Source organism: Grampus griseus, assembly GCF_964374135.1.
Source record: "Grampus griseus genome assembly, chromosome: 16".
NCBI classification, from domain to species: Eukaryota; Metazoa; Chordata; class Mammalia; order Artiodactyla; family Delphinidae; genus Grampus; species Grampus griseus.
In genome coordinates this window covers 70531615-70550987 of record NC_139010.1, presented here as the reverse complement: position 1 = coordinate 70550987, position 19373 = coordinate 70531615, and the positions used below count along the sequence as shown (strand labels likewise).

The 19373-nt window shown below is 38.6% G+C and overlaps 1 protein-coding gene across 6 annotated transcripts in view; it reads right to left on the bottom strand.

Moving 5' to 3' along the window:
- Window positions 1-18738, bottom strand: part of TDRD1 (tudor domain containing 1) — a gene marked incomplete at its 3' end in the record, with an annotated part of 35298 nt that extends 16560 nt beyond the window's left edge. For 2 of the 6 annotated variants that reach the window (XM_082673654.1, XM_082673652.1), the window contains exons 1-13: window positions 18423-18735; window positions 16214-16272; window positions 11677-11821; window positions 8937-9042; window positions 8379-8442; window positions 7105-7209; window positions 6698-6880; window positions 6042-6185; window positions 5313-5481; window positions 3471-3557; window positions 2529-2696; window positions 2302-2409; window positions 1281-1451 (exon numbers count right to left, since the gene is read on the bottom strand). In XM_082673654.1, coding sequence (XP_082529780.1) covers window positions 1281-1451; window positions 2302-2409; window positions 2529-2696; window positions 3471-3557; window positions 5313-5481; window positions 6042-6185; window positions 6698-6880; window positions 7105-7209; window positions 8379-8442; window positions 8937-9042; window positions 11677-11821; window positions 16214-16272; window positions 18423-18723 — 1810 coding nt within the window. In that variant the 5' untranslated portion in view covers window positions 18724-18735. Of the gene's footprint in view, window positions 1-1280; window positions 1452-2301; window positions 2410-2528; window positions 2697-3470; window positions 3558-5312; window positions 5482-6041; window positions 6186-6697; window positions 6881-7104; window positions 7210-8378; window positions 8443-8936; window positions 9043-11676; window positions 11822-16213; window positions 16273-18422 lie in introns of all 6 variants that reach the window. The other 4 variants (XM_082673653.1, XM_082673655.1, XM_082673651.1 and 1 more) reach the window with 3 other exon arrangements.
- Between the last annotated feature and the right edge of the window lie 635 nt (window positions 18739-19373).

Genomic DNA, 19373 nt, shown 5'->3' with positions numbered 1-19373 from the left:
TCACTAACCACTTTTGACACACTTAATCAGTCACAGCACCTTCTCCACAAATCTTTTTGTGCATTTCAGTTGCATTTTTACCTTTCTTGAAAGAATAAAGCATAATATGCCAAAAAAGTTGTTTTTCTTCCACCTTCAATATTAAAATGGCTACACAAAAATTCACCAATTTTGATAAGTCTTTTTTTAAATGCACGCTGATATGACAGCTGTCACATACAATCTAACAAAATTGTTTCGAGTGAAGTTAAAGAAAACTAAGTGCTACTAGAGCCATCTTACGGAAAAAACGAAACGAACCTTTTGGCCCACCCAATATTTGGTACACCAATGTGTCAAGGAACTGACTCCCTACTACGTTTCTGGTAGGTGTGTAAACCAGTTCTACCTTTTCTAGGGAACAATCATAATGTGTATCACAAACATGAAAAGCATACCCACTGACACCTCCATTCCACCTAAGGCGGTATTTTTGCAAATGTAAGTGCGTTTTGCAACCTATCCCAAGGAAATGATCTGTTTTTAAAAATTAGTTTTTTAAAAAAGATCATTAATTTTTAATTGAAGTATATTTGATTTACAATACTGTATTAGTTTCAGGTGTACAATGCAGTGATTCAGTATTTTTGTAGATTACAGATTATGCTCCACTTAAAGTTATTATAAAATATTGGTTATATTCCCTGTGCTGTACTATACATCCCTATAGCTTACTTATTTTATACACAGTAGTTTGTACCTCTTCCTAAGGATATGATCTTGGATAGGCTAAAAAATGTAGCTAAAAGAACACTGCTAGTAGCAGAAACTTGGAAATATCCTTCTGATAACTGGATACTAGTTAAATTCTGGTGCATGTGAATGAAAAGTTGTAGAAGCTAATCTTTTACACTGGAAAGAAGCTCCTGCTCCAAGCGGGACATGTTACATATACAGTGATTTCTAAGCATATGATCGTTAATGTTCTTGCTTTCAAAAGCAGTTTCCCCCTAATTCATGCAATTGACAGGCTTCTGTGATATGTATTGATAATGCAGGATCTATAAATAACAAAAAAGAATACTCAACTTCATAAACACAGGTACATTCAACTTCATTTTATTACCGATAGCAAAATAGTCATCTATTTCCTAAATGTTCCATTAAGGATTGTTTTTGTACTGAGGTAAGTTATAGCTAAACACATTCCCTGATCTACTCACTAGTTTAATTTCAATTCTAATGCTCTTAACTTTAGGTTTCAATATTTTAAGAATACAGAAACTATAAAAATTACATACCTGCCAGCACACACTTAATAGCTTGCATTGGCAATTCCAACAACTTCGGAGTTATGGGGCAAAGTCTTGTCAAACTAAGGATTTCAAAGTTTCCATAGTCTACATATCCGACCAGTACAGATTCTTCAGAAGCATAAGCCAAAACAGAGGCACGGTACCACTGGTCATCCTCTAAAAATAGGAGAGACTCAATCTGAAATGATTTTCCAATGTAGATATACACAAAAATTTTTCCTCCTCAATTTAGATGGTCATTTATAGATTCTATTTTCATGTAACATCAAGCTTTACTGAACTATGCATGCTTATTCACCATTCCTACTTTTCCTTATCAGAAGCTTTCAACTCCTGAAATGTCACCTTTATTCATCCCTTTCTAGGTAACTCATGTTGTATGCTTGTCATTATTTATTTATTAAGTGCTTAATCCCTCTAGTGGACAGTTAACTCATTAGGACAAGGGAACATGTCCTGGTCATGTGAGTGAATCCATTAGGTCTTGATCAATTTTAGAATACCTGGCAGTATGAGTCAACCAGACTCCACTAACCAAGCCATAGATTTACCGGAGGCCTACCTGTCTCTCCCCGCCTGTGAGGCCACTGGTCCTCCCTTCAGCAGAGAACTGAACCCGGTCATCACAGGGTCATCATCTGTGCAGCTACAGAGGCCGGGCCACAACAGCTATGTGCCTCCAGACACTCCTGCTGTTCCAAAGAAAACTGGCCAAGACATGACCCTGGGAGGTTCCACATTCCCACACTGATATAAACAAATGTCTGTATCAGTCTCCAGAACTAAAGGGCTGATAAAATAAAAACCTCCATCACCCCCACCCCCGCAGCATTTACAGGTCCTCCTCCTCCCTTACACACTTGGATTCAGTTTAATTGGATATACTTAAAAACATAATTGGTGCACTACTCAAACTTCAAATGCAGCCATCAACGCAAAACGAAGGTTGGTTCATTTCTTGGTACTTAATTGTAAGTAAAAAATTCAATAATACTCTTTTCCTTACCAGAGAACTGAGCACAGCAGATATCACCAATGGTTGGATAAAAATCAGAGCGTGGAGACACTTGACTGCAGTACGTGGTAAGTGACACCTGAAGTTCAGCGAGCTTATCTGTGGATACAGATCACATCTTAAACTAAAGAAATACAAGTTTACACATTATCTGCATATCTGCATGCTGAGTCTCTTGATGTATGTTATATTGATAACACAAATCAAGATTTACTTACGCCCACTTTGTAGTCGTTGACAAAAGAAGTCTTCTGGAGTCTGAATGTGGGCGACCACACCGCAAAACTCATCACCTACGTTCAAAGTCAACACTTTGGGGATTAGGCCACTTCTGTCTATAACAATTTTGTTTTCAGCTGTGATTTTCCTGACATCTTCAAGATCACCTTATCAAAAAGCAGAAATATAAGCCTTTTTGGTTTCATTAATCCAATTTTCCAGTTTCTCAGGCCTAACTGTGCTCTTTCACACTTCTAGGCCTTAATACATACATGCTGGTCTTTTTTCCCAGAACATATTCCCAAATCTCCCAGCAACTTGAGTATTTCCTGCTCAGTATGATGTCACTGTGAAAGGCTTTCCTCCAAATCTGGGTCAGGTGCCCTTCCCAGGGCCCCCACTGCACTCTGCGATCCTGCCACCGTTTTATAATCTCTTCTCTATGTGGGCGTATAACTGCCCACAGAATACCCTCCCTGAAGGCACCTCCACAGTGCCTTAGTGAAGCAGATACTGCTGGGAGGATTTTGTTCCTTCCACTGGACCCCTTTGCAGCATTTATTATTGCTGATGACTCCTTCCCAGAACATTTACTCTTCTGTTATTCTGGCAACATTTTCCCTGTTCTCTTTCCACCTCTCCCAACACAGCTTCTCCCTTGGTACTGTAAGCTCAGGTTCACTTCTCTCACTTTACAGTCTCCCTAGGACACCACCATCATTTACAATTTCAACCGTGATAACTTTTAGACCAGTAAGTATTGAGTTTTCTCCTCCAGATGGCCAAAAAAACTCCTGAGAACTGTTCAGCAGAGCTGTCTCACCCAAGATTGATGTTTCAAGGATTTCATATAGGCAGTACTCTAGGAATACAGACAAGAGACAATAACTTCTTCAATAACTAAAATCACTACACTGTTCAATATTAATCTGTATACTCACTTGAATCCGCACTTGGCTTCTTAGAATTTTGTCCCTTGTGTTTCAAGCCATATCCCATTTCTATGAGCACATGGTCTAAGAATTTTCCTAAAAGTAATTAAGAGAACATATTTCCATTGAGATATTATACTAAGTATTAGAGGAAAAGAATAAATACAAAAGAAATGAATCACATGATTTAAAGATTATAGCTATTCGCACACCAGCATATTTTTTACTAGTTCAGTTTCTATGTGCAAAATATAGTTTATTAATTTTCAGCTTTAAAAATTGAGTCAAAGGGCTTCCCCGGTGGTGCAGTGGTTAAGAATCTGCCTGCCAATGCAGGGGACACGGGTTCGTGCCCTGGTCCAGAAAGATCCCACATGCCGCGGAGCAACTAAGCCTGTGCACCACAACTACTCAGCATGTACTCTAGAGCCCACAAGCCACAACTACTGAGCCCGTGTGCCACAACTACTGAAGCCCGCGCACCTAGAGCCTGTGCTCTGCAACGAAAAGACACCGCAATGAGAAGCCCATGCACCGCCACAAAGAGTAGCCCCCACTCGCTGCAACTAGAGGAAGCCCACCTGCAGCAACAAAGACCCAATGCAGCCAAAAATAAATAAATTTATTAGAAAAAATTGAGTCAAAATCCCCATCATCACTTAACAAAAAATTTAATAAAAATATTTCACTTAAAAATTATGAATAACATGGAAGATTTAGTTACCACCTCACTGGCATGCTTAGAATGACCACCATTTATAAGAAAAAATAAATTTAAGACATAAGACTACTTCATCTCAGACATAAAGTATGGCTGAATCAAGTGTCAACCAGCAGCCATATAAACTTCAAGTTCCCTCAAACAGTATCCAAAAGCTCAAGTCACAACATGGAACATACATAGCAAAGAAACAAAACACAGAGATTTTATACTCAATTTCACAACAGGATTAACTGAATTTTCTACCAAGTAATCAACCAATGATGGGTCTCAAGCAATAGAAGAGTAATAATACCTTGGAAACCAAGAGGCAATTATAAGCACACTGTCAGAAGTCACTTTTTAAATATGTACAAAGCCATAAAGGAAGAACAGGATTCCAAACTGCTTCCATTTCCACAACTTAAATACTATGTGCTTATGGGCTTAATGCTAACCAAATGCAGTTCTGTGAAGGTTGTTCAAAGAAAAAGCACTGATGGTAAGGATGGACAAATTCACAGAAAAATTCCTGAATTTTCCCAGTAAATGAGTAGAAATCAGGGATATTATAATGGCTGTATTAAAAAGATACTAGAGTTTTCCCATAATAAGTCTAGATCTAGCCTTTTAATGTACCAAATTCTATAAACTTGTGCCTTGTCTTTGATAAACTGCCAACTGCAAGAGCAGAGCCAAGGCCATATTTCCTGTCACAATCTGAATGACTCCAGAGTGGGGCTTACTTGGTCTCACTTCATGTTTCTATTTCTTCTCTGAGTAACAGGTGGGCACTAAATAACATATTAAGTGCTCCATTTAAAAAGAAATATTCAGGGCTTCCCTGGTGGCGCAGTGGCTGAGAATCTGCCTGCCAATGCAGGGGACACGGGTTCGAGCCCTGGTCTGGGAGGATCCCACATGCCGCGGAGCAACGGGGCCCGCGAGCCACAATTACTGAGCCTGTGGGTCTGGAGCCTGTGCTCTGCAACAAGAGAGGCCGCAACAGTGAGAGGCCCGCACACGGCGATGAAGAGTGGCCCCCACTCGCCACAACTAGAGAAAGCCTGCGCACAGAAACGAAGACCAACACAGTCATAAATAAATAAATAAAATTTAAAAAAAAAAAAAAAGAAAGATTCAGATCTTACCTGAACTTGTCAGCATAACATCCACAGCAAAGGAAATCACTTCTTTTAAGATGTCCACAATCTTTAGAGAGCAGTACTGCTGCATTAACAGTGATTTAATAGTTTTAATACAATCATTGCTCCAATTCCCCTCTGCTGGGATAACATTGGCTACAAAGCATTTTATGGCCTGAAAGATTTTACACAAGTTACTAAAAATTAGTATTTGAAAGTGACTTTTTTCTAATTAATTATGCAAAGATTTTTTTTAAAGACAAGGTATTTCATGCTGAATATTCATCAAAAATCTTCAAGTACTAATCCGATAAACAATTTTATGAATAATTATTTGTCTCTCTTGATATTCTATCCACAATGCTTTTCCTTTTGGGACTTTAAGCTTGAGAAATCAACCAAAGGATGGTTATTATCCTTCAATTACACATAAATTTAAGTTGCTTCCAAATAATGTAATAAATGATAATAAAATGATTGTTTTTAAACAGCAGATTGATAAGATGTCCCTAAAAATGCTATGTTTCCTACCTGAGGCAGTACTTAACTAAGGAATGCCTAATAAAATGGAGCCAAGAAAGTCCATGATTGTTTCTCTACATAGTAAAAGATACACCAATAGGTCCTTTCTCATAATAACCATGGCAACAAACACGCAAATATTATGTCCATCAAAACATTAAAAACAGCTCCTTTGGGATGCTATTAGGAATTCAAAAAGTAAAAGAGACTTACACAAGGAGGAAACAAGTCAATTTTTCTGTTTAGTTGGTGAATTCTGTTTACTGGAATTATTTCTTCATTTCCATAATCAATATATAAGACTTGTGCCTTCTTCTGCAGTACATCAACATCTTGTATTATTACTCTGTTCCAGGTCTGAAAGTGAAATATAACGGTATTCTGCTTCTAAACAGCATTTCACAATCTTAGGTTTAAAAACTCTCAATCTACAGAACATGCAAAGGAAAAGTTACTGTTCTGTTCTGAGATACTCTATGAACAAGTTACCTTAATTTCCTAAGAATCTGGCTCAGAAATCCTCAAATTTGTCCATTTTAGATGCTTTAATATACACAACAATTCCCAGGCTATTCTAGCCCAGCAGACTCTGTGACACACTAATGCCTCAGCTACACAAATAAACACAAGCTCTAGGACTAGCAATCACTCTGTACCCAGCAACTGAGGAGCCTACATGCAGAGCTGGAGTGGCCTCAGGCAGGGAGGAAGTAAGCAAACAGATGTGGACTCCTGACTGAGGAAGAGAAACAGCAGTGTGACCAGAGTCTCACCTCAAGCCATCTAATGCATCATTAAAAGCTCTGGTGTCAAGCTGATAGGACCAAAGTAAATTAAAATGTCTTGTTAAATATTTCATTAGGGGTTACCTGATCGACAGTGTACTTGGCAACACAAACTTCCCCCTTTACAGGAATATAATCTTCTTCATGTGCCTTATTTGCATATGTTTCCTTTAAGCTCGCAGACAGTTGGTTCATGTATTCTAAAACTTCTGAAGAATGTAACTGCACATAAAAGTCACCTGGGTGTTTGAATTCAGTAACTATACCCTTTCAAAGACAAAAAAGTTGCAATAACTCACTGAGAACAAAGCAAATGTTAATTTTGTAAAGCTTTATAACAAGATACAAAAAGTACTGTAGACAAGTTTTTGCAATCTTTATCAATTTCAGTTGTATTTTGGAGCTGTCTTATAAACTCAAACACAGGAAACAAGGAAATAAAAATCTACAGTTCTTTGGATCTCTGTCTATGGAAATTAAACAACAAATACCTTTATTTCCATGCTTTTCCTGAGTTGTAGGCTTCTCAAATCAGAAAACATTATTTTATCAGCACAAATGGCTATTTCTTTAGTAACTCCAACAGGACAGTCACTCTGGTTTGAAAAAACACATTAAGTGAGTTACTTACAAGCACATGTTTAAATGATACCATGGCCGGACTTCCCTGGTTGCACAGTGGTTAAGAATCCACCTGCCAATGCAGGGGACACAGGTTTGATCCCTGGTCTGGGAAGATCCCACCTGCTGCAGAGCAACTAAGCCCGTGGGCCACAACTACTGAGACTGCGCTCTAGAGTCTGTGAGCCACAACTACTGAGCCTGTGCATCTACAGCCCATGCTCTGCAACAAGAGAAGCCACTGCAATGAGAAGCCCGTGCACCGCAACCAAGAGTAGCCCACAATCGCCCCAACTAGAGAAAGCCCACGTGTAGCAACGAAAAGCCAATGCAGTCAAAAATAAATAAATAAAAAATAAATAATTAAAAATAACATAAAATAAAATAAATGATACCATGGCCACTATTTGCTAGAACCTAGGTCAAAACAGCCTGACTCCCAGGTTTGAATGAGGGTGTAGAGAAATAACATACGTCTTCTAGAGTCACTAAAACGTACCGTCCATAGGCAGTGTGCATAGCACTGGGATCACCCGAGAATCAGGCCATGATGGTGATGGCAATGTTGAGTTTATTTTTTAAAAAAGGGGGCGGGGAGGGTCGTGTTTTAAGTTTTCACTTGTTAACATTTTTATAGGAATGGATTTTTTTTTTTTAAAGTAGAAGCTAGGACCAGCTAGAGAAAGCTAAAATTTACCTATAAAATATGAGTTGGACATCACTGATACTTTCCAGATTGCAAATGATTTACCCTATACAGTTAGCTACATGGAAGAAAGGTATTAACAGGAAAAAGTGCTCCTTAGATAACAGGGCCCTATTAGAATCCAGTACACAAAGCTAGAGAGCATGTGCACGCAGGGACTACAAAGAGACAACTTTCTCAGTAGTCCACCTACAGCGAGACACGGCCATCTCAAGTCCTTTTTGGAAAAAGCTGGGCATAAACAGTTCTCATAGACCCCCAACGCTCACCAAATCTATCACTAGGGTGTACAGATTTATTCAACAGGAATAAACAAACACTGGTGAAATGGAGAAATAAGTCATAAATATTTTATTTAGCTTAGGTCCTCTTACTTCAAAATAAAGGGAGTCATTAAAAATTCACTCTAAAGGCAAAGAGAAAGTAAGTATATCATACCTCTTTTTTCACTTCCATGTTCTTTGTTTCAAAAGGTGATTTATTATCTTCAAGTTTGTGGAAACTGAAATAAAGCAACCAATTATAATACTTACAGCACAGAACCAATTAAAAGTAAGGGCCACAATAATGTTAAATTCTCAACAAAATCCAGAAAGAACAAAACAGCTTCTTCCAGAAAGAATCACAGTAGTAACAAAGTAAAACAACCCCATGGTGGCTATGCAAGGGTCTGCCCTGTGCACAGGTGTGCTTCTTCCAAAAGCCACCTAATGAAAGGGAGATAGCCACAATCTCCAAGCCTCAGTTTCCCTATCTGCAAAATGGAGAAAATACCTACATTACTTAAAACAGAGTTTTGGGGATCAAAAATTGTAGAGCTGTTCACTTCAGATTTGTATACTTTATGTTATACTTAAATAAAAAAGTAAAAAGCAGCAACTTTTACATAGTTATGGCCTGCTTACCTGATTTGATCCTTATACTACCAAAAAAAAAAAAAACTCCGTATTTTAAAATATTCTCTAATGAATGTAAAAAAAAAAAAATCACACTTACTTCTGCTGAACAGGTTTGCACACGATGCTGTGGGCTGCCCAGTCCCTTCTCTGGCATGCGACAGAGCAGTAGTACGTCTGCTTGCACTGTGAGCACCTCAGCGGCCCTACAGAACACAGCCCATGACACCACCAATGTTTTATTGCAAATATTTGTTGGCAGGAACGAGACCGTTTCAAAGACGTCATTCTATTAATCATATCAAGGAGAATATGTGAAGAGGATTATGCTGTTTATGATTAGGTGTTAAAACTGAATTTATAGGGCTTCCCTGGTGGCGCAGTGGTTGAGAGTCCGCCTGCCAATGCAGAGGACACGGGTTCGTGCCCTGGTCCGGGAGGATCCCACATGCCACGGAGCGGCTGGGCCCATGAGCCATGGCCGCTGAGCCTGCACATCCGGAGCCTGTGCTCCGCAACGGGAGAGGCCACAACAGGGAGAGGCCTGCGTACCGCAAAAATAAACAAACAAACAAACTGAATTTATAAAGCTCCGTTGAACTGCAGAGAAAGGGGGCCAAGATGAAAAAGAGAAGGAGGACACGAGGCAGGCTGGGACCTGCGACCCTTTGCCGCAGTGCTTGCACCTGGACACACCTCTCCTCGAGCCACAAAATACAAAGAAACCATATGGGACTAAAGATAACTGCGTGCATGTGCAGTTGGGGCAAATTCTGGACAAAACATACCAAGAGACCAGAAAAACCCAACTGCCACTTTTGACGAGCCAGGAGCAAAACCAGGAGGTCGGGAGGAAAAGCAGGGTACTGCACATGCCCCCTGCGCACCATATCATCTTAGGTGGGCAAACCGCCTAAAGTCACCCCGCCGGCCTGACCCCTGGACACACTCCTACCCTCACCCCATATAAGCAACAAGCTCACCCCCTACTCAGGGAGTGAGCAAGCAAGAGAACCTGCTGTTTGTTCTCACTCCCCCTACTGCCCCAATAAAGCCTTGCCTGAATTTCTTGCCTGTCCTCTGATCAATTTCTATTGATTGGGGAAGGCCAAGAACCCTGGCTGTTATCAGACAGACTGGAAACATAACTGACTTTCCTAAAGCAGAACCCAGAACACACGATATAAAAGGAACAATCAAAGGGAACAGAAAATCCGCGGTGGTGAAAACAGACATGTGCAAACACAGTCTGATGAGGTTCACCTCGTGCCATTTAAAAATAACAAGACAAAAACCAACAAGGAGAATCACACCTAGAAAAACCCAGTAAGTTTTTGAAATGAAGTTTAAAAAAAAACCTATCAGTTTCCAGGCAGAGGAAAACAAGTTATCTGAAAAACAAAACAAAAAACACATAAAGAAACAACGAAATCAGGCTGGCCTCAAATGCCTCCACTCTAAAAGAAATTGGAAAAAAGAAGCGAAATATCCAAATAGCCAGTGAGCACAGGAAAACTGCTCAAGATCATTGATCATGAGGGACATGCAAATTAAAACCACAGGGAGGGGCTTCCCTGATGGCGCAGTGGTTGAGAGTCCGCCTGCTGATGCAGGGGACGCGGGTGCGTGCCCCGGTCTGGGAAGATCCCACATGCCGTGGAGCGGCTGGGCCCGTGAGCCATGGCCGCTGAGCCTGCGCGTCCAGAGCCTGTGCTCCGCAACGGGAGAGGCCACAACAGTGAGAGGCCCGCGTACCGCAAAAAACAAAACAAAACAAAACAAAAAAACCACAGGGAGATACCACTACACATCCATGAGAAAGGCTAAAATTAAAAGGACTGAAAACACCAAATGTTGACAAAGATGTGGAGCAACCAGAACTCACTCCCAGTGGGAATACAAAATGGGACAACTACTTTGGAAAACGGTTTGGCTTTTTCTTATAAAGTTAAGCATACACTTACCTTTTGACTCAGCAATCCTACCCCTAGGTTTGTACCCAAAAGAAACGAGAACATACGTCCACACAAAGACTTATGCAAAAACGTGTAGAGAGCTCTATTCATAATAGCCAAAAGCTGGACACAAGCGAAATGTTCAACAGAACAGATATACACACTGTGATATCATGTAATGAAATGCTACTCAGCAACGAACAAAAAAATTAATGTACATGCAAAAACATGGATTAAACTCAGAAATATTTTCTGAACAAGAAAAGCTTCCCACAGAGTCTATACTGTATGATTCCATTTACAAGAAATTCTGTAACTGGTAAAATTAATTTATGGTGAAACAACAACAGTGGTTGCCTCTGGGGGGTATAGTGACTGGGAAGGGACATGAGGGAACTTTCTGAGAAGATGGAAGTATTCTTCATCTTGATTGGGCTATGAGTTTGTGCCTTTCAGTGCAAGTATGTTTTATCTCAAAAAAAGTATAAAAAATAATCAAATAAAGAAGCATGGGGCTTCCCTGGTGGCTCAGTGGTTGAGAGTCCGCCTGCTGATGCAGGGGACACGGGCTCGTGCCCTGGTCCAGGAAGATCCCACATGCTGCGGAGCAGCTAGGCCCGTGAGCCATGGCTGCTGAGCCTGAGCATCCGGAGCCTGTGCTCCGCAACGGGAGAGGCCACAACAGTGAGAGGCCCGCGTACTGCAAAAAAAAAAAAAAGGCATGGATGAACAAGAATGGTAGGATGTTGGCAGCTGTTGAAGCTGGGAAATGGGTATATGATTTATATATGCTCTTCTGTTTATATGTAATGTTTTACATAATAAAAATATTTTTCAAATGTGTAAAGGAATAATCCAACAGGCATCTGAGAGCAATATGCTTACCAAACAGACCGCAGCAATGGCAAGTTGTCGACCGAAGAGGAGGTCCTAATGAGCTGAAGAGTGCTGGATCATTTATGGACAAGGAACTCTCAACCAACTTGTGTACTTTTTTTGATTTTGCAGGAGACACATTATTGCTAGTCTTCTATTAAGAAAAGAGCAATAGCAGTATTAAAACTTGGTAATAATGTTTTGTTTGTTGAATATTAGACTTGGGATTTCCTCTGCCGAGAAGACAAGATAGATGTACTTTCTCTTACTCCTACCATTAAGTACAACTAAAAACCTTGGACTTATATATAAAATAAACACACAGTGACACTGAAGGAAGGCAGCAGACAGGCTAGGAACTTGGCACCCAGAGAAGGACATGGCAGTGAGTCCCCAGAGTTTTTATTCTGCCTCATATATCTCAGATGCGGTGCTGGAGAAGTCAGAAACACCCAAAGGCACAGATGATAAAAGCCCCAACAAAAAGCCTGCTCGCTTGCTCTCTCTAGCCAAAAGACCAGGAAAGGGATGGCCCAGACAGACAGAAAAACTTTATCAGTAACTGCTCTACTCCAGACAGTTGCCGCAGAAAAAACTGTGGCCCCATCCCACCAGCAAAGGGAGACTGGGGAGCCTAGACCTCCACCTTCACCAGGCTACAGTGAGGTGCCCCTCTCTCCCACTTGGGTGGTATCAGAGAAGGCCAACAGAGTAGGGAGCCAGCACTTCATCCTCGTGGGGTCTCCCTGTGGAGACTGCATGGGGAGCATGGACTTCTGCCTGGCAGTAAAGAGTGTCCCCCATGCCCCCCAACTACCAGCACCATTGGGGTGGTGTTAAGAGGAAACCTAGTGGACAGTCAGGATTTTCCACCACCATTCAATAGTAATGAGTGGATTGTCTCCAAACCCTTCCACCTCCAATCCTCCCTCCACCTCGTGTTAAGTAGAGAGGATATGGGGGGGGGGGGAGCAGTAAGGATGCTGGGAAGCTGAACTCCCACCCTTGTCCAGCCAAGAACATCCTGGGCCATAGAACAAACTTCAACCAATTTAAAAGAATTTAAATCATACAGACGGTGTTATTCAACCACAATGGACTTACACTAGAAATCAGTAACAGAATGAGAACAGATAATCTCCAAACATTTGGAAACTAGACAATACACTTCTAAATAATGCATGAGTCAAAGAGGATGTCTCAGGGAAATGTTTTAAAAATACACTGAACTAAAAGAAAATAAAAATACAACATATCAAATTTGTGGGACACAAAGTATCACCAAGACAGAAATTTATAGCTCTAAAGTCACATACTAGAAAAGAGGTAAAGTCTCAAATTAATAATGTAAGTTCTCATCTCAAGAACCTAAACAATAAGAACAAAACATGCCCAAAGCAAGCAGAGGAAGGAAACGATAAAGATAAAAGCAGAAATCAATGTAATTAAAAATAAAAACTTGGAGGAAAAAAATCAGTGAAACAAGACCTGGTCCTTTGAAAAGATGAACAAAATTGATAAATCTCTAGCAAGACTAACAGTGAAGAAATCAGAGGCAGAAATTACCGATATCAGGAATGAAATAAGGGAATATTACTACAGACCATGAAGATATAAAAATGACAATGGAATACTTCGAACAACTCTATGTAGACTTCACAATGTAAGCAAAATGGACCAATTCCTGAAAAATCACAAATTATCACAATATGAAATAGATAATTTGAATAGCCTTATAAATATTAAGGAAACTGAATCATAATTTTAAAACTCCCCCAAAAATAAATCCCCAAGCCCATATGGTTTTTTACCACCGGAGAATACTACCAAATGTTTAAAGAAGAATTAACACCAACTCTATACAATCTCTATTCCAGAAAACTAATATTACCTTGATACCCAAACTATACAAAGACAATAAAAAAGAGAAAATCACAGACCAACCTCTCTCATGAAAATGGATGTAAAAAATCCTCATCGAAACAATATCAGATATAATTCAGCAACATATAAAAAATAATTATACACCATGACCAACTGGGGCTTATTCCAGGGATGCAAGACTGGTTAAATTAAAAAAATATATATCAATGCAATCCACCAAACTAACAGGCTAAAGGAGGAAAAAAAATCACAACAATATCAATGGATGAAGAAAAAGCATCTTAAAAATTTCAATACCTATTCATGATATAAACGCTCAGAAAAGTAGGAATAGAGAAAACTTCATCAACTTGATAAAGATCGTCTGCAAAAATTCTATAGCTAACATTATACTCAACAGTGAAAAGACTCAGTGCTTTCCCCCTAGGTTTGGAAACAAATATGTCCACTGTCACCACTCTTAACATAATGCTAGAAGTTCTAGTCAGTGCAATAAAGCAAGAAAGGGAAATTAAAACCATATATTTTAAAAAGGAAGAAATAAAACTGTCCTTTATTGGCAGATGATATAATTGTCTATGTAGAAAATTGCAAGCAGTCTACAAAAAAATTCCTAGAATAAGTGACTCCTGGAAGGTCACAGGATACAAGATAAACATGTGAAATCAACCATATTTTTATATATTAGCAATGAACGTGAGGACACATGAAATAAAATATATAACAGCATTTACAATCACTCAAAAAACAATACTTAGGTGTAAATCTAACAAAACGTGCACCGCTGGTAAGCTGCAAACCACAAAGTGAAAGAAATAAAAGAATATCTAGATAAATTGGGAGACAGATTGTGTTAATTGGAAGATTCACCACAGCAAAGATGTCAACAATTTTCAAATTGATATACAGGCTTAATACAATTCCTATCAAAATTCCAGCAAGATTTTTTGTAGATACAAACAAGATTGTTCTAAAATGTATACTGGAAAGGAAAGAAACTAGATTAAATGATTTTGAAAAAAGAAACGGAAAGTGGGAGGAATCACTGTACCGAACTTCAAGACTGACCATCATAGCTCCAGTACTGTGTGGTATTGGTGGAGGGAAAGACCCATAGATCAGTGGAAAAGAAAAGAGAATCCAGAATAGACCCACACAAATTAGCCCAGCTAATTTCCGACAAAAGTGCAAAAGCAATTCAGTGGAGGAAAGATAACATTTTCAACAAATGGTGCTGCAGCAATTGGACATCCCTAGCCAAAAAAAAATTAACCTCAACCTAAGTCTCACAACTTATAATTAACTCAAAATGGACCGCAAATTTAAATATAAAACTACAAACTTTAGGGGGAAAAAAAATCCCAAAACTTTCTGCATCTATAGCAGAAAAAGTTCTTAGACTTGACACCAAAAGTATAATCCATAAAAGGAAAAATTGACCAGGACCTAGCTAAAAACTTTTGCTCTGCTAAACATCTTGTTAAGAGAATAAAAAGACAAGCCGGAAACTGGGAGAAAATATTTGTAAATCACATATTTGACAAAGCACTAGAATCTGTAATATATAAAGAACTTTCAAAACTTGGCAGTAAAAAAATAAACAATCCAAATTAGAAAATGGACAAAGACATGGAGAACATTTCACCAAAAAGGATACACAGATGGCAAATAAGCACATGAAAAGATGTTTATCATTAGCCATTAGTCAAACAAAACCACAATGAGCTATCACTACACAAATGTGACAATAGGGAAACTAAAAATAGTAACACCACCAAATGCTGGTGAGGATGCTGGGTGCAGAGAATCTGGATCACTCATACATTCTCAATGGGAATGTAAAACGGTATAGCCACTCTGGAAAACACTTTGGCAGCTTCTTAAAAAACTACATATGCAACTACTATATGACCCAAAAATGCACTCCTGGGCATTTATCCTAGAGCAAAAACAAAAATTAAAAACTCATGTTCACATAAAACCTTACACATGAATGTTTACAGCAGTTTTAGTTATAATAGCCAGAAACTGGGAACAATCCAGATGTATTTCAATGGGAGAATGTTTAAATAAGCCACAGTATACTACTCAGCAATAAAAAGCATTGAACTATTGATACATACAGCAATCTAGGTGAATCTCCAGACAATTACGCTGAATGAAAAAAATCCAATCCCAAAAGGTACATACTCTATGATTTCATTTATATAACATCCTTGAAATGACAACATTTTGGAAATATGGATTAGGTTAATGGTTGCCAGGGCTTAAGAAGGGGGTAGGGGCAGGAGGGAAGTGGATGTGACCATAAAAAGGTGCAGAAGAGATCCTTCGAGCGATGGAAATGTTCTGTATCTTGCCTGTATTATGTCAATAGCCTGACTGTAATATTACACTATAGCTCTTCAGCTTATCACCACAGGAAACAACTGGGTAAAAGCCACGAAGAATCTCTATTATTTCTTCCAACTGTAGGTCAATCTATAATTACCCAAATAGAAAAAGTTGAATTTTATTTTTAAAAAGATACTAGCCTAGAGATAAGACAGTCTGACCTTGAACAATACCCGCAAATTGAGTAATTCTTCATTAACACGATATAAAAACATGTTTAGAATTTTTTACCCAAAAACACAAAATAGAAAAAAAATAAATAACTTACACTATTTACTTCTTTGGGTGGTGAATTATTTCCAACATTTAATGGTGACACAGAGTTACCTGGGATGTAAAACATAATGCCTAATAAAGGTCAAATATTACTTTATTCCTGAAAATGTACAGCAACATAATTACGCAACATTCAGATAATAAAGCTATACCATAATAACCTTAAAGCTACATATAAATAAGTAACATCCTACTTTTCCTAATGAAAAAAAAGGATTTGTTTGAAATTTCCTTGACTACTATATACCTCACTCTGAACTTTTCTCCATTCACGAAGGCAACAAGTTACCAAGCTTTTTGAACTCCAGACTCTATACCCTTAGAAATTACTGAGGATCTCAAAGAGCTTTTGTTTACATAGCTTGTAACTATCAATATTTAGCATTATTAGAAATTAAAACTAAGTATTAGAAATTTCAAATACTAGTAGTTGAAATTAAAACTAAATATTTAAATATATTTACTTAAAAATAATAACTGCATTACATGTTGACATGGTTTTTTAAAAACTATTTTCCAAAGCAAAAAAAAAAAATTGTGTGAAGAGTGGCACTGTTTTACATTTTTGCACATCTCTTTAATGTTTGGCTTAACCAATGATAGTTGGATTCTCATATCTGCTTTTGAATCCAATTTGTTATGATATGTTGCTTTAACTGTGAAGTAAATCTGGCCTCACACACATACATGGTTGCAAATAGGAGAAGTATTTTATGGCCTTCTCAGGTAACTGTGGATATTCTCCTTTAATTCACCCCAAAACTCAAGTGGTAGTTTAAGGGTTAGCTGCAATGTGGAATCTAAAACCGTTATCAATAAACTTTTCATACTGTTATATTAGAATCCATTGATTTATCTTGCACTTTAAATGGATTTTTACCCATGCAGGACTACAGAGCATCATGCATTGGTCTTCAGGAAAAGATTGAGAAACTCCTGAGTTATGCAGATCTTCCAAATGTTGACACATTTCATAAGACAGTACCGAAAAACCTTATGTGTTAATATCACCATGCATCTCACCAGAAAAATCTTTTAAGTATTGGGAAGCTGTCAAGCTCAGAGTGGCAGATACACATTTCCTGAAATTCTCATTTTTGCTTGAAAGCTTGCACTTTATCATTAGCAACAAAACACTGTCAGCTGTTTTCTTTGACGTGACAGGCTCACTTTGTCCATTTTTGAGAAAATGACGGCCAGATATCTAAGTCTGAATGACCACAGTGTGTCATTCTTTTCAATTAAAAATGACGTTCCAAGAAAAAAAAGTTTCCATTCAGCTCACAACTCAATCACACACATGCTTTTCATACTTCAGTAAGCAGCAAAAGTTAGGAGCAATTCCCATTTTGTTAAACAAAACACTAAAAATACCTGTACACAAGGCTCAAGACTTACTAATAAATTTGTACTGCTTTATCAAGGGCATTCTTAAGTAAAACTGACCCTTCTGGGTTGTTTTGTCTTAACTGCAAGGGCATGAAAATGAAAAACAATGACCACTAGCCCAAGCTGGTACCTCTGCTAAAGGCAAGTTAACAAGGTGCCAGAGTCTACTCACCTTTGCTTTTGCACCACCAGCATAAAGTCAGCACAGTGAAAAAGAGCAAATAATGTTTTAATATTATTAGGAAAATAGTTGTGACTCCAGAGGCCCAAGGGCCATACTCTGAGAACTACATCACCATAATATTAAAAGATCACATCTCATACACATTCACAGAGGCTAATTCCACCAGGCCCCAGTCTCCTTAAAAAGCAGATTTTTAGAATTAAGACTAAAGGAATGATTTAAAAAATCAAATGAAACAAGTTAATGTCTTAGACATACCTTTGTGAGCTATTACATGCATAAAATCTGCATAGTATTTTTAGAATACGGCCAATCTTTAGAACATCCATAAAAAGCCAGAGTGTTTGGTTTCTACATTCCCAGTATGTCTCTGGATTGGGGCAGGTGGGGAGGAGGGAGGCTTGTCTGTAGACACTTTCTCCTCAGGAATCCTTCTGTGATTAATGTAGCCAAAGGTAGCTACTTGGCATCTGGTTTTTCCTTCTAAATTAATATGTATATGCAAATCCTGTAAGTTAGCCATTTGGCTGTTCTGTTAATAGCACACTGATGTATAGTTACACATACTTTCGATAAGTCGAAGAAACCATCAGAATCAAGTAGTATTAAGCCTACAGGTTTTACTCACCTGTTGGCAGCATCGTCCTGTCTCCTTTGGATCCAGCCACTTCTCCACTGATGCCATTAGAGTTTGAAGATTCTGAATTGTCTTCCTGACTAGCCAGATATTGTTTGGTTTGCTCACAAAGCAAAAAATTTTTCTTTTTATTTCCATTCTCTGGGCTTTTCAACCTGAAATTAGGATGGTTAGGATGTCCTCCGGTACTTCTTAAAGACTCATGCGGTGGAAGCTTGCTTTCATTTTTCTCAAAATTAAATGGCTCTGTCATTTTACAGCTAGATGCCTCCAAATTACTTCTTGACATCATATTAAGCGGCAATTTAACATTCACAGAAGTCTAAGGGAAGAAATGTATTTAAAAGGCAACTTTTAATTCCAAAAGTAGAAGCACTGCAGGGCCAGGTGATTTCTCTTTATGTAACAGCTCTTTCTCATCAATGATTCCAAAGCAGATGTAACTGTAACCATGATATCAAAGCCTGTTCTACAGGCACAAGAAAAGAACGATTCTTTAAGTACAAACTCCCAAGTTTAACAGAATTCGACAACGGGCAAATCAAGAGACATCAGAAGAGTTATCTCTGGATTCGACACCATTCCTTACTTTAAAAAGCTTCTGGAAACAACATGAATAGAAAAGGACCATCAAGTTTTAAACGAAGTACTTCCGACCTAAAGCCTACAACTTAATGGTGAAATACAATAGAGGGTAGTGTTTAGATCAGGTCATCCCCTACCTGTCTAGCCTCTCAGAATCCCTCTATCCTCCCCTACTTGTTGCTCTGCTATGTCGTTGACTATGCTGAACCAGGTCCCCAGAATGCCCTCACTCTCTCATCCACCTGGTCAACCCTTTCCTTCCTAGTCATCCTTCACAATTTGCCTCAGCTGATTCCGGTTTGGTCTGTTTTTCCCAAGTCCTCTGTTTCATAATGTCCAGCTGGGCTTCCATAAATT